Source organism: Protopterus annectens, chromosome 2.part2 (genome assembly GCF_019279795.1).
Source record: "Protopterus annectens isolate FY-2018-M chromosome 2.part2, PAN1.0, whole genome shotgun sequence".
Taxonomy (NCBI): Eukaryota; Metazoa; Chordata; order Ceratodontiformes; family Protopteridae; genus Protopterus; species Protopterus annectens.
This window is the reverse complement of record NC_056730.1, coordinates 37,697,832-37,713,579: the sequence shown is the minus strand read 5'-3', so window position 1 is coordinate 37,713,579 and position 15,748 is coordinate 37,697,832. Positions and strand designations below refer to the sequence as shown.

Genomic DNA, 15,748 nt, shown 5'->3' with positions numbered 1-15,748 from the left:
AATATCAAGCCACTATGGCTAGGACATAACTGCCTACTACAGTTAGACATACCCCGATGAATATTCCTGGGGACAAGAAACAAATGACATTCCTTATTCATGATTAAACTGTCATGTCAACCTGTTGCTGGCTGTTGGGTGGGGTTTGGATGGTGCTTGCTACTGTGCATCTGGTGAGCCAGTACACTACAACATCACCAAAAATCATTGCACTTAAACATATTATCATAATATTTTCCTGAATTGTTTGCATAAATATAATAGCATGAAAAATCAAATGCAACAAAATTAGTCACTGCTTCAGAGCGCTTGGTTCTCCAGTTGAGTGATTCGCACCCCTCCCACATTCCAAAGATATGCTGTAGCTGCACTGGCAGTGTTGGGTATACACGTGCGTGGCACATATGTCCAGCAATAGACTGTTGTCCTACCCTTCATTAGTTTCTGCACCTTGCGTTAATAGGTGACCGGAACCTCCCTGACCCCCCCCCACACACACACACACACACTTTGTACAGGTTTACATTGCCAGGGAATACGTGTACAGAATGCAAACATGTCTATAATAGGTCAGTTTTTAGAATACTATTTCAGAATTCCAATTTCTGAAAGATTTGACCAAACACTGACTGACACAAGACTGTTTTGTAAAGCAAAACCTCCCCTCTGCTTTCCCCTTCAATCTGTAAAACATGAAGGTAAGCAGAGTTGTCAGGAAGACTTTAAAGCAGGTGTTGTTTGCTGTTCTTATGGCAGTTTCAGTAACTGAATGCGAAAGCTGTTGCCAACCCCTTTTCAGGTCGCAGGTAAGGCTTCTTTACATCAATGACTTTTGTCTTTTTTTTTTTTTTTCTCAAGCATTCATTCGGTTGCCTTCCCCTGTCACTTATAATATATGGTGCTTTGAAGGGAACCGGCTGCAGTTACGCTTGAATTATGCACTGCCAGACTCCCTACGGCACGTAAAACAGCCTGGGGTATGTTATGTAGGAAATGTGCTGATGCTTTTACCAAATGACCCCACACCACTGGAGCCTAGGCTATGTTATGTATGAAACGTGCTGATGCTTTTACCAAATGACCCCACACCACTGGAGCCTGGGGTATGTTATGTATGAAACGTGCTGATGCTTTTACCAAATGATCCCACACCACTAGAGCCTGGGGTATGTTATGTATGAAACGTGCTGATGCTTTTACCAAATGATCCCACACCACTAGAGCCTGGGGTATGTTATGTATGAAACGTGCTGATGCTTTTACCAAATGACCCCACACCACTGGAGCCTGGGGTATGTTATGTATAAAACATGCTGATGCTTTTACCAAATGATCCCACACTACTGGAGCCTGAGGTACGTTATGTATGAAACGTGCTGATGCTTTTACCAAATGACCCCATACCACTGGAGCCTTAGTCTTTCAGGTGTCCAGATACGTTGTGTGGCAAAACAAGAAGATGCATTATACCTCTCAGCATCCATGTAATCAGTAGGACAGAAAGATTTCTACACACTGAGCAGAGTGGAGGAGGGGCGTTGACTACAACTCTGATCTGAGATATATAAGTATCCTTTTTTTTTGCTTATTTATACTGATTATTGTTTCTAGCAATTTATATATAGCACTTTTTATTGCCTGCCTCATAGTTTTTACTGAATTTTATTGCTATTAACTAATCTGCATGGGTAACTGATTTGTTTGCAGTTAAAAGCATTCTGTAGAGTCTCTTTGCTCCTTTATCTGTTTAAAAACTTTCATTTTGTGGCTTTCTGTAGTGTTTACTGTCTAAAGAGTGTAGGCAGAAAACATCATAACAGATGGTTTAGCCTAGCAGTGATTTCCAGACTGAGTGCTGCATGGGATATTTTCACTTGGGTGCCCTCATTGTGGATTGCTACAGCACATTTTCATGCTGATATATTCTTGTCTGTTTTTGACCTACAGCACTGAACTCTACCCTTTGGAGCAGTGGTGAGAGCACCAGGACACCCCATCTGGAGCAGGCATACAGATAAAATGTGGGCCACAGCAAAAGTGAGGCTGGTCTTACTTGCACTCCAGCTGTGCGCTTTGTTCCCTTCTCTTTACACAATGGAAGGTAAGCAGTTATTTCTACTGCAACCTGCTTTAAACTCATCAATGTTAATGTTTCTTATGTACAAATAGACTAGACTGGTGGACACTGTCTTTGGTAATGGTATCATTTAATGATATTCAGACACTATTTTTATTATTTATTTATTTTATTTTTGTTAACCGGGAAGGTTCGACTGGACGAGGTCCATTTTCAGTGGAGCCCCGGGGAGAAAAGCTCCACTTATAATAGCACATTGCAGCAAAACTTACAACAAAAATGGCACATTACAACAATACTAATGTTATACAAAGTGTAGAAAAAGCATTTGTTTTACTAGTAGTATTTATCTAGTGAGAGATGGAAGACAATACAGACTATTCAAATTGGCGTTGTTCTACTAGTAGTATCTAGTAAGAGCTGGAGAAGCAGTACAAACAATTCAAATAGCACATTACAGCACTACTTACATCAAAAATGGCACATTACAGTCATACTAATATTATACAACGTGTAGAAAATGCATTTGTTCTACAAGTATTATCTAGTGAATCTAGTGAGAGATGGAGGGCAATACAGACTATTCAAACTGGTGCTGTTCTACTAGTAGCATCTAGTGAGAGATAGAGAAATAGTACAAACAATTCAAATAGCACTTTACAGCAATACTTACATCAAAAATAGCACATTACAGTCATACTAATATTATACAACGTGTAGAAAAGGCATTTGTTTTACTAGTATTATCTAGTGAATCTAGTGAGAGATGGATGGCAATACAGACTATTCAAATTAGTAAAATATTTACATATGTACATTCTGTTTGTAGTGAGAAACAGACAGAGATTACAACAAGTATAACACTACTTTGTCAGGGGATCACATTTGGAAGAACCATGCTTACTGGGCATAAAGAAAAGAGAGGTAGAGATAGTGCAGAGGTAGCAGAGCTTAGGACTGTGTGACACATGGACAGAGCCAAGAGCTTATGAGATGGGCCTTAAGGGTGTTTTTGAATTGAGTGGTATTTGCTGCAGCAGTCACAGATGTGGGGAGATTATTCCAAGTTTTAGCTATAATGTGTGAAAATAGGGCTTTCCTAAATAGACACTAATATGAAACAATATGAGCATTTGAATCTGATATAATTTTCCAAATAAAACCAACTAGGAAAATAATATTCCACTCGTTACTGCAGATTCCAGTATAGCAGTTCTTAATCAAATGTGATTGCAAGCTGGTAAGCATTATTTTAAATTGAGATTCCCTTATATAGAATAAATACAACATAACAGCCTCTCCATTTTTTGTATAATCTCAGTCTTTGAAAAGGTGTGTATATATCATACATCCCAAATTCATAGTGCAAGAAATCTGGACAAAGCCTTTAGCAATCGTGGGCCAGTGGCCCCAAATAGGGACAATTTTTAAATATTGCTCTTATAACTTAGAAAGTTGCTAGAATAACAGGACTTGTGTTAACATGCACTTTCTGAAGGATATGAAGTCTAAAACTCAAATGTACGTTATTGTTTTGTGACTTCAATCCTCAGGGATTTGCTAGAAAATCACAAACATTATGAGGATAGGACCAAAATTATGAGGAAAAACTCTGGACATTCTATGAAAATATAGGCAGTTGAGGGGTATATGTATTTAAAATAGCAAACCTCACAACCTTAACTCTGAGTACTTGGCTGATTACTTCTAAATGCTTCGTGGAACTAGTGGTGTCTGAAGACACACTGCAAAATTATTTTGAGAAAAAACAAAAACTCATACTATTGTTTTGAACTGTTACTTCTAAAAACAGTGTAATGGATGTTTTGCAATAGTCCACACTTTAAATGAACAGATATCCTCTTTTCTGTCTGGAAAACCTGAGGATAAAACCAAAAAAGACATACGCAGTTGGGATCAAGGATCATATCCCCTTCGGGTGGTCGAGGTAAAGTCAGTTTACCTGAAGGAAAAGACCACCATTTTCCACAAGAAATATCACTGTTGGTCCAATTTCTAAGTGTAGGTTGGCAATAATTCTCTTATTTTGGAAAATGTTCCCCTTCTTCAATTTGGTGCCAGCGGGGAGTAGGGGTGTGTGTGTGTGTGTGTGTGTGTGTGTGTATGTGTGTGTGATGTATATATATATATATATATATATATATATATATATATATACATATATATATATATATATATATATGCATACAATTTCGTGGGCTTGCCCCCACATGGGTATGCAGGGGGGGGTCTTGCTGCCGTGTAAAAATGCTTCAAGTTAACTTTTCCGCTCTTTTGTGTTTAATGTTTTGTCATCTAATTGTATTCCTTTGACATATCTCCTCATCTTCATCACTGCTTTGACTGTACATAAATAATTTGTCCTAATATTTCCGTAACTATAGTGTTCTGTATTTTATATGCATACCTGTACCTATGTCTATTTACATATTTCCACCTGCTCAGTTTTTACCAAGTTTACTTTCTTCTTTATGTACTTCTCTGTGGACTCATTTTCTTTGTTGTCTTTCACCATACAGTATTCTTCTTAAAGCCATCTGCTGTCTTCATATGAGCTGTTTGTTAAATGCCTGTATGTGTATACATACAAGTATGCACGTGCAAACTCACACGTGCGCACGCACACACACAACACTGACACACACACAGACACACACACACACACACAGACACACACAATTATATTTGCATACTCTTTTCTGTTATAACTAGGTAGATCCAAGTAAAAGTATTACCCGTCACTTGCTTAAACTCCCCATATATACAGCTGGAAACTGCTAGAATTATACTAAGTTCACCAGGATATGGTTTGTTTACATCTAACAACCCACTAAACTGTGCTGCCAGAAAGGTTATTTATTTTGTTTAATTTACCAAAAGCCACTTATAAGTGTAATAAGACACTCAAGGCTGTAGTTGCTCTCCCTTAAGAATAGCCATAGACTTGTGTGTTTGGGTAATGGCATCCTATTTCATAACACAGCTAGAAATGGGGGATGGAGTAAAATGGTGTCCTCTCAGTGCATACTGCTTGTGAAACAGGCAGATTTAGGATCTCCTAATCCCCCCCCCACCCCACCCCCCATTTGCTGAGGGATTGAAAGTGAAGTGCAGCATTCTGGCTGACAAAATGAAAGCCTTTTTGCTTCACTTAGGGTTTAGGGCATATAGCCATAGATATCCCCCCAAAATGAGTACATCATGATCTCAGGAGGGTTTAGGGTAAATATCCAAATATTTTCTTCCAAAAATGAACTTTGAATGTACAATAAACTTTTTTACAATGATTTTTTTGGGTAATGGTATTTTTCAGAATGAGGAACCTGTTCCTTCAAATGAGGTAGAGTTGAGATGGTGGTGATCACTGGAGTGGATTGTAAAGGTTTATAGGTTTAGAGGGGAAAGTCCCACCAAACCAGGGAGCAAAACTGAAGTAATTTCCACACTTCCTTGTGTGATGAAAACAGTATGGGAAAGTAAGTGCTCTCAAAACACTGTTCAGAACAGTATTAAAGGGGCACTTATGTTTTGGGAAAAAATGATGTATCACGCAACTTTTTGCCTACACAATCCTGTGCACACTAAATTTTGATACTTGAAGGAAATCTTTAGATTTTTGCTCTTAGCTATGGAGGCAAAGATGCCTATTTCCCCCCTTAAGAATGTAAAATATTTGCAGAAATTTAGATAAATTTAACAATACAATTTCATTCTTTGCTACAGTACATAATGAAAATGTCTCACAGCCTTATTATACAACATAGTGATGAGATATATTCGGAGCACCTATCTATGCAAATAAATATTTTTGTTTACACAGCAAATGGCAAGAAAGAAAAACATAAGGTTTAAAACTGTGAAGATTAATATATAGCAGGTATTATTTTATATTATTTTTCAAAATGCTAAGAAGAGAGGCACAGTGCTTGCTATCCACGTTTCCTGGCATTGTTCTCAACAGCTTAAGGAAAACTACTTGTATTCATTACAGCAAGTGATTCTTAAAGTTGTATAATGAAATGCTACATAGAAATAAAAGGAAAATGACCGAACACGCAGATAAGTCATGGAGAATTGGTTAGACTGAGCAAATATACATCAGTAAACAAACCCTCTAGCACAAAACAAAAAACCCTCCCTCCCAGTCAGCAGAAGCAACAAAGTGTCAAATGAACACTATTTAGCAAATCATACTTTGATGTATAATCAACAACTTTTATCAATGTAAATGAACTTTAAGGACTGAGGCTGTGTTACTGCCATACATACTAACAACTGCCCTGTAGTCTTTTTATTATGCTATGATTTTTTTTTTTAAATACATGTTATGAGAGGAATCGTTTGCATCCACCATTTTAGAAATAGGGCCCTTGATTGAACATCTCAGGAGGAGGGCCGCACCTCAGAAGAGTGACAGTAACACCCCTTTATCCTGCATTACAGTGCTGCAGTAGAACATGAATTCAAGCACCTGATGTGGGAATAGATGAATTCAAGCATCTGATGTGGGAATAGAACACACAGTCTTCTGATTTTTCCAGCATTAAATAGTAGGGGGAGGGACAGCCTTCTGAGCTGTTGACGCCGGTAGGACAGTGTAGTATCTAGGAAGTAGTGAGGAATAATTCATTACCCACTCATTTACATATTTTGTTGAGAAAACTGATCTGTACTTTAAACCTGAGAAAAGCTGGTTATAAATGATTGCTATAAATGAAAAATAAGTGTTAAAATGTACATTTACTTGGTCTTTTTTTAGAAAGAACCTAAAAGATGCACCTCCTACCCTGAGTTACAGAAGTCCAGAGTTAAATTCTCCAGCAGTGTAACAATATGTTCTGGAATTTATTATTTACTCTGGAATTCACTATTATTTCCTTTAATAATATATACTTTTTGAAGTGTCAGGATTTGTAGGATTGGATCTCATACTTCTGATAGGGTCCCCAGATGGTAAGGCCCTACAAAGAGGATACAAGTGTTTTCCATAACGGATATTCTGGTGTAGCTATTCTTGTAGGTGACTTGTAACTTTGGAAAGGTAATGTGTCATTCTCTTTGTAGTACTGAAGAGTGATTGGCCCAAGTGACAAAAGGTAGATAAGCACAGACACTGTCACAACATTCCTATGAATTCTGACCATTGATGGCTGACTTAATGTACTCAGCCCCATCCGTAGGCGTTGTCTGGACCTTCTTTGCATTTGCACATTAGAAATGACAAAGCAAGAAATAGGCACACCGTACAGACTCTTAGTAACATATTCCATAGCACACTTGTCTGGCAACAGATGAGCTACATAAGCTGAAATCCTGCACATTATATGGATGTGACTCCCATACAATTCACTTCAATATATCATGGTTAGACTGTGAACAAATCTTAATGGGGCTTTCACTGTGGGCTGGAAAGGGGACATTAATTAGTCTTAAATATAAAATGTAGCATATTAGTCTAACCATATCATGTGGCATTTCAAACAATATGCATGGTGGAGCTGTGACCGAAATGAGAAGTGTCGTTGAGAGTGAATAAAACAGAATGTCAGAGAGGGTCAGGAGTGACCATTGCTATTATCATAATATTTTCCTGAATTCTTTGCATAAATATAATAGCATGAAAAATCAAAGGCAACAAAATTAGTTGCTGCTTCAGAGTGCTTGGTATTCCAGTTGAGTGATTTGTCCCATTCCCCCCCCCCACATTCCAAAGATATGCTGTAGCTGAACTGGCGGTGTGGGTGCACGCGTGTGTGGGCGTGTATGTCCAGCAATAGACTGTCTTCCTACCCTGCATTAGTTTTTTTACCTTGCGTTAATGGGTGACGGGAACACCCCCCACACACATACAGACACACTTTGTACTGACTTACATTGTCAGGAAATAAGTGTACAGAATGCAAACATGGCTGTAATTGGTCAGTTTTTAGAAAACTATTTCAGAATTCCTTTTTCTGGAATAGATTTGACCAAACACTGACTGACACAAGACTGTTTTGTAAAGCAAAAGCTCCCCTCTGCTTTCCCCCTCAGTCCGTAAAACATGCAGGTAAGTAAAGTTGTCAGGAAGACTTTAAAGCAGGTGGGGTTTGCTGTTCTTTTGACAGTTTCAGGAACTGAATGTGAAAGCTGTTGCCAGCCTCCTCTTCAGTTCTCAGGTCAGGCTTCTTTACATCAATGACTTTGCATTTTTTTTCCAGGCATTCATTCTGTTGCCTTCCCCCGTCAGTTATAATATGTGATGCTTTAAAGGGAACCGGCTGCAGTTACACTTGAATTATACACTGCCAGACTCCCTACTGCATGTAAAACAGCCTGGGGTATGTTATGTATGAAATTTGCTGATGCTTTTACCAAATGACCCCACACCACTGGAGCCTGAGGTATGTTATGTATGAAATGTGCTGATGCTTTTACCAAATGACCCCACACCACTGGAGCCTGGGGTATGTTATGTATGAAACGTGCTGATGCTTTTACCAAATGACCCCACACCACTGGAGCCTGGGTATGTTATGTATGAAACGTGCTGATGCTTTTACCAAATGACCCTACATCACAGGAGCCTGGGGTATGTTATGTATGAAACGTGCTGATGCTTTTACCAAATGACCTCACACCACTTGAGCCTGGGGTATGTTATGCATGAAACGTGCTGATGCTTTTACCAAATGACCCCACACCACTGGAGCCTTAGTCTTTTAGGTGTCCGGATACGTTGTGTGGCAAAACAAGCAGATGCATTATACCTCTCAGCATCCATGTAATCAGTAGGACAGAAAGATTTCTACATTCTTTTTAGAAGGAAATATCTTCAGTTAAGACCACATACATTTAGCGAGATGAAGTGTTAGGGCTCAGGTCAACTATTGTACCCTTATACAGGTGCACCTTTCTGAATAAAATTGGTGAATCTATGAACAGCAAGGCTAAATCTGGGGCAACAAAACAAACAAACAAAAAGCATACGGTATTCTTAATCATAGCACTTAAGAAGAATAACCAGATGTTAATTTTACTTGCATCATATACATGTTATATGGTTACATAGCAGAAGGAAATGCAGCAAATAGAGGTTTGAATGCATTCCTCTTAAAACTGATGATGGAGTTAGAGTTTCTTGGCCGTCTTACACATGGATAGCTGTTCTACCCTTTGGAATCCGCTGATATTATGTTTACCGAAAATTCACTAAGGGGAGGGCTCTCATACTGCCCCCGTTCCTCCTTGGGGAAAAAGCTACAAAACACTGGAGAGATTAAATCAGAGACAACATCCAGGGGCCATGTAATTTATGAGGCTTGAACTCATAATGATTCTTCCAGGTTTCTCTTCTCTTCTGTTAAAGCACAATGAAGCGAAACTAACTGATAACCTTTAAACACCTACTAGAAACAAAGCTGGGCTGGGGCATTCATGTCAATAGACTCTGGTATACTTTTGCCATATGTGTTTGTTGGTATGTCCAGATGGGTTGGGACATGCTGTATTTACTGTACTGCCCCACTGTGAACAACCTGCTATGTAATAGCTCAAGCTGTTAATAAGCAGTCTCTTAAATTTTAAAATTAGTTATGTGTTTGTATTTACCCTTCCTCAACAAATTCCCAGGTGGCAGTTGTTATTTTGTAATTCCCTCATGTTCTAGGGACTGCTGATGTTCATTAGTCATACCTCTCAACTGTCCACATTTTCACAGGATGTCACTATTTTTGCCTCATATTTTTGGTCAGTCCCTCATAAAATTTGGGGTTTTCTAGAAAATCACTTAGCATTAAAATCACTACATAATGCCAGGAATTTGACTTTCAGGCTACGTATGCTTCAGAAAATGCATGCCAATGCAGACCTATTTTTCGAGCAACTTTCTAAGCTCACAACAGCAATATTTAAACTCCGTCCCTATTTTTGAGCATTTGTCCCCCCCATTATTTTTATCTTTGTCCAGATTTCTTGTTCTGAGAAGTTCAGAGATATGTCATCAGTCCTAGAACGTTAATCATGTAGAATGCATCACTTTAAAAATCACCAATGTCCCTGTTGTTCGGGCTTTGCTTTTCCTTTATTCTGCAGTAACTAGCTGGTATGCCCCTTCTCTATTATAACTGTGAATGTGGCACAGCAGAGAAAGCCTCTGTGTGGAATTAATTCTGTTTCATTTCTACAAGTTTTACTTGTTTCAGTATCGGATATAGTAGATGTGTGGTGCAAAGACGCTGAAGTGCTACTCACTTGATGCTTATGTGCCCAAAAACTAATAAAACTATGCTGAGGAAACCAAACCCATTGAGGTGGGCTGTTTCCTTTGGTCACGCCTTCTCAGTTTAAAGCTATCTGAGAAAGGCATAAAACATCATAACAGATGGTTTAGCTTAGCAGTGATTTCCAGACTGAGTGCTGCATGGGATATTTTCACTTGGGTGTCCTCATTGTGGATTGCTACATCACATTCTCAGGCTGGTATATTCTTGTCTGTTTTTGACCTGCAGCACTGATCTCTACCCTTTGGAGCAGTGTTGAGAGCACCAGGGCACCCCATCTGGAGCAGGCATACAGATAAAATGTGGGCCACTGCAAAACAGGGGCTGGTCTTATTTGCACTTCAGCTGTGTGCATTGTTCCCTTCTCTTTACACAATGGAAGGTAAGCAATTATTTCTACTGCAACCTGCTTTAATATCTTCAGATAAGACCACATACATTTAGTGAGTGGAAGTGTTGGCTCAGGTCAGCTATTGTACCCTTATACATGTGCAACTTTCTGAAGAAAATCGGTGAATCTGAGAATAGCAAGGCTAAATCTAGGGCAACAAAACAAACAAGCAAAAAGCATACGATATTCTTAATCATGGCACTTAATCATAACAGTTAAGAAGAATAATCAGATGCTAATTTTACTTGCATCATATACATGTTATATGGTTACTTAGCAGAAGGAAATGCAGCAAGCAGAGGTTTGAATGCATTCCGCTTAAAACCAATGATGGAGTTAGAGTTTCTCGTCCATCTTACACATGGATAGCTGTTCTACTCCTTGGAATTCGCTGATATTATGTTTTCCAAAAATTCATTAAGGGGAGGGCTCTCATATTGCCCCCCCCCTTCCTCCTTAGGGAAAAAAGCTACAAAACACCACTGCAGAGATTAAATCAAGAGTCCACATCCAGGGGCCACGTAATTTATGACACTTGAACCCATAATGATTCTTCCAGGTTTCCCTTCTGTTAAAGCACGACAAAGTGAAACTAACTGATAACCTTTAAATGCCTACTAGAAACAAAGCTAGGCTGGGGCATTCATGACAGAAGACTCTGGTATACTTTTGCTATATGTGTTTGTTGGTATGTCCAGATGGGTTTGGACATGCTATATTTACCGTACTGCCCCACTGTGAACAACCTGTGTAATAGCTCAAGCTGTTATTAAGCAGTCTATTCAATTTTAAAATCAAATATGCATTAATAATACTATTTACCCTTCCTCAACAAATTCCCAGGTGGCCGTTGTTATTTTGTAATTCCCTCATGTTCTAGGCACTGCTGATGTTCATCAGTCATACCTCTCAACTGTCTACATTTTCACAGGATGCCCATATTTTTGCCTCATATTTTTGGTCTGTCCTTCATAAATTTGGGGTTTTCTAGAAAATCACTGGGCATTGAAATCACTACATAATTCCAGGCATTTGACTTTCAGGCTTCGTATGCTTCAGAAAATGCATGCCAATGCAGACCTGTTATTCTAGCAACAATCTAAGCTCACAAGAGCAATATTTAAACTCCGTCCCTATTTTTGAGCATTTGTCTCCCCATTATTTTTGTCTTTGTCTAGATTTCTTGTTCTGAGAAGTTGAGAGGTATGTCCTTTCTTAAAAAATAAAAACATTATCCTGTAGAATGCATCACTTTAAACATAACCAGTCTCCCTGTTGTTTGGGCTTCGCTTTTCCTTTATTCTGTAGAAGCTAGCTGGTATGCCCCTGCCCTATTATTACTGTGAATGTGAACAGCAGAGAAAGCCTCTGTGTGGAATTAATTCTGTTTCATTTCTACAAGTTTTACTTGTTTTAGTAATGGATATAACAGATGTGTGGTGCAAAGATGCTGAAATGCTACTCACTTGATGTGTATCTGCCAAAAAACTAATAAAACTATGCTGAGGAAACCAAACCCATTGAGGTGGGCTGTTTCCTTTCGTCACACCTTCTCAGTTTAAAGCTATTTGAGAAAGGCATAAAACATCATAACAGATGGTTTAGCTTAGCAGTGATTTCCAGACTGAGTACTGCATGGGATATTTTCACTTGGGTGCCCTCATTGTGGATTGTTATAGCACATTCTCAGGCTGGTTTATTCTTGTCTGTTTTGGAGCTGCAGCACTGAGCTCTACTCTTTGGAGCAGTGGTGAGAGCACCAGGGCACCCCATCTGGACCAGGCATACAGATAAAATGTGGGCCACTGCAAAAGTGAAGCTAGTCTTACTTGCACTCCAGCTGTGCGCATTGTTCCCTTCTCTTTTCACAATGGAAGGTAAGCAATTATTTCTACTGCAACCTGCTTTAAACTCATCAAAGTTCATGTTTCATATGTACAAATAGACTAGACTGGTGGACACTCTCTTTGGTAATGACATCATTTATTGATATTCAGCCACTAATATGAAACAATATGAGCATTTGAATCTGATATAATTTTCCAAATAAAACCAACTAGGAAAATAATATTCCACTCGTTACTGCAGATTCCAGTATAGCAGTTCTTAATCAAATGTTGTGATTGCAAGCTGGTAAGCTTTATTTTAAATTGAGATTCCCTTATATAGAATAAATACAACATAACAGCCTCTCCATTTTTTGTATAATCTCAGTCTTTGAAAAGGGGTGTATATATCATACATCCCAACTTCATAGTGCAAGAAATCTGGACAAAGCCTGTAGCAATCGTGGGACAAAGGACCCAAATAGGGACAATTTTTAAATATTGCTCTTATAAACTTAGAAAGTTGCTAGAATAACAGGACTTGTGTTAACATGCATTTTCTGCAGGATATGAAGTCTAAAACTCAAAATGTACATTATTATGTAGTGACTTCAATCCTCAGGGATTTGCCAGAAAATCACAAACGTTATAAGGGTCGGAACAAAATTATGAGGAAAAACTCTGGACATTCTATGAAAATCTGGACAGTTGAGAGGTATATGTATTTAAAATAGCAAACCTCACAACCTTAACTCTGAGTACTTGGCTGACTTCTGAATGCTTCATGGAAATAGTAGTGTCTGAAGACACACCGCAAAATAATTTTCAGAAAAAACAAAAGCTCATACTATTATTTTGAAATGTTACTTCTAAAAACAGTGTGATGGATGTTTTGTGATAATCCACAGTTTAAATGAGCAGATATTCTTTTTTCTGTCTGGAAAACCTGAAGATAAAACCAAAAAAGGCATACGCAGCCGGGATCAAGGATCATATCCCCTTCGGGTGGTCAAGGTAAAGTCAGTTTACCTGAAGAAAAAGACCACCATTTTCCATAAGAAATATAAACGTTGGTCCGATTTCTAAGTGTAGGTCGGCAATAATTCTCTTATTTTGGAAAATGGTCCCCTTTTTCGAGTTCGTCCGACCAGGGAGTAGGGGTGTGTGTGTATGTGTATAAGTACAAGTTTGGGGTTTTGCCCCCACATGGGTGTGTGTGTGGCGGGTCTTGCTGCCCTGTAAAAATGATTCAAGTTAACATTTTTGCTCATCTGTGCTTAATGTTGTCATCTAATTGTCAGTCCTTTGACATATCTCCTCATCTTCATCGCTGCTTTGACTGTACATAAATAATTTGTCCTAATATTTCCGTAACTATAGTGTTCCATATTTTATATGCATACCTGTACGTATGTGTATTTACATATTTCCATCTGCTCAGCTTTTACCCAATTTACTCTCTTCTTTATGTACTTCTCTGTGGACTCATTTTCTTCGTTGTCTTTCACCATACAGTATTCTTCTTAAAGCCATCTGCTGGCTTCATATGAACTGTTTGTTAAACGCTTGTATGTGTATACATAACAAGTATACAAGTGGGCAGTTTCACACATGCACACACACACGCACACATGCGCACACACGCAGACACACACACACATGCGCGAGCGCACACTCACATGCACACACACACACACACACACACACACAATTATATTTGCATACTCTTTTCTGTTCCAACTAGGTAGACCCAAGTAAAAGTATTATCCCTCATTTGCCTAAACTCACAGTATATACAGCTGGAAGCTGCTAGAATTAAACGAAGGATATGGTTTGCTTACATCTAACAACCCACTAAATTGTGCTGCCAAAAAGGTTATTTATTTTGTTTAATTTATCAGAAGCCACTTATAAGTGTAATAAGACACTCAATATGTAGTTGCTGTCCCTTAAGAATAGCCATAGACTTGTGTGTTTGGGTAATGGCATCCTATTTCATAACACAGCTAGAAATGGGGGATGGAGTAAAACGGTGTCCTCTCAGTGCATACTGCTTGTGAAACAGGCAGATTTAGGATAATCTAATCCACCCATTTGTTCAGGGATTGAAAGTGAAGTGCAGTATTTTGGCTGACAAACTGAGAGCCTTTTTGCTTCACTTAGGGTTTAGGGCATATAGTCATAGATATCGCCCCAAAATGAGAACATCATGATCTCAGGAGGGTTTAGGATAAATATCCAAAGATTTTCTTCCAAAAATGAACTTTAAATGTACAATAAACTTTTTTTACAAGGCCTAACACGATAATTTTAATAACCAAAATGAGGAACCTCTTCCTTCAAATGAGGTAGAGTTGACATGTTGCTGATCACTGGATTGTAAAGATTTATAGGTTTATTACAGAGAAAAAAAAATGTTTTTGTTTTGCAGAGGAGAAAGTCCCACCAAACCATGGAGCAAAACCAAAGTAATTTCCACACTTCTTGTGTGATTAAAACAGTATGGGAAAATAAGTGCTCTCAAAACACTGTTTAGAGCAGTATTAAAGGGGTACTTGTGTTTTGGGAAAAATGACGTATCATACAACTTTTTGCCTACACAATCCTGTGCACACTAAATTTTGATACTTGAAGGAAATCTTTAGATTTTTGCTCTTAGCTATGGAGGCAAAGATGCCCATTTTCCCCCTTAAGAATGTAAAGGAATATTTGTAGAAATTTAGATAAATTTAACGATACAATTTCATCCTTTCCTACAATAAATATGAAAATGTCTCAGCCTTATTATACAACATAGCTCTGAAATATATTCAGAGCACCTATGTATGCAAATAAACATTTTTGTTTACACAGCAAATAGCAAGAAAAAAATATGGTTTAAAACTGTGAAGATTAATATATAGCAGGTATTATTTTATATTATTTTTCAAAATGCTAAGAATAGAGGCACAGTGCTTGCTATCCAAGTTTCCTGGCATTGTTCTCAACAGCTTAAGGAAAGCTACTTGTTTTATTCATTACAGCAAGTGACTCTTAAAGTTGTATAATGAAATGCTACATAGAAATAAAAGGAAAATGACCGAACACGCAGATAAGTCATGGAGAATTGGTTAGACTGAGCAAATATACATCACCGAACAAACCCCCTAGCACAAAACAAAAGACCCTCCCA

General features: G+C 38.3%; 1 protein-coding gene across 4 annotated transcripts in view; it reads left to right on the top strand.

Annotated features, from left to right (window-relative positions):
- The first annotated feature begins 1,947 nt into the window (after positions 1-1,947).
- The window catches only part of THBS4 (thrombospondin 4), a 972,706-nt gene continuing 958,905 nt past the window's right edge, over positions 1,948-15,748 (top strand). For 2 of the 4 annotated variants that reach the window (XM_044063724.1, XM_044063721.1), the window contains exon 1: positions 12,341-12,627. In XM_044063724.1, the coding sequence (XP_043919659.1) occupies positions 12,546-12,627 (82 nt within the window). In that variant the 5' untranslated portion in view covers positions 12,341-12,545. Of the gene's footprint in view, positions 2,102-10,480; positions 10,742-12,340; positions 12,628-15,748 lie in introns of those variants that run through there. The other 2 variants (XM_044063723.1, XM_044063722.1) reach the window with 2 other exon arrangements.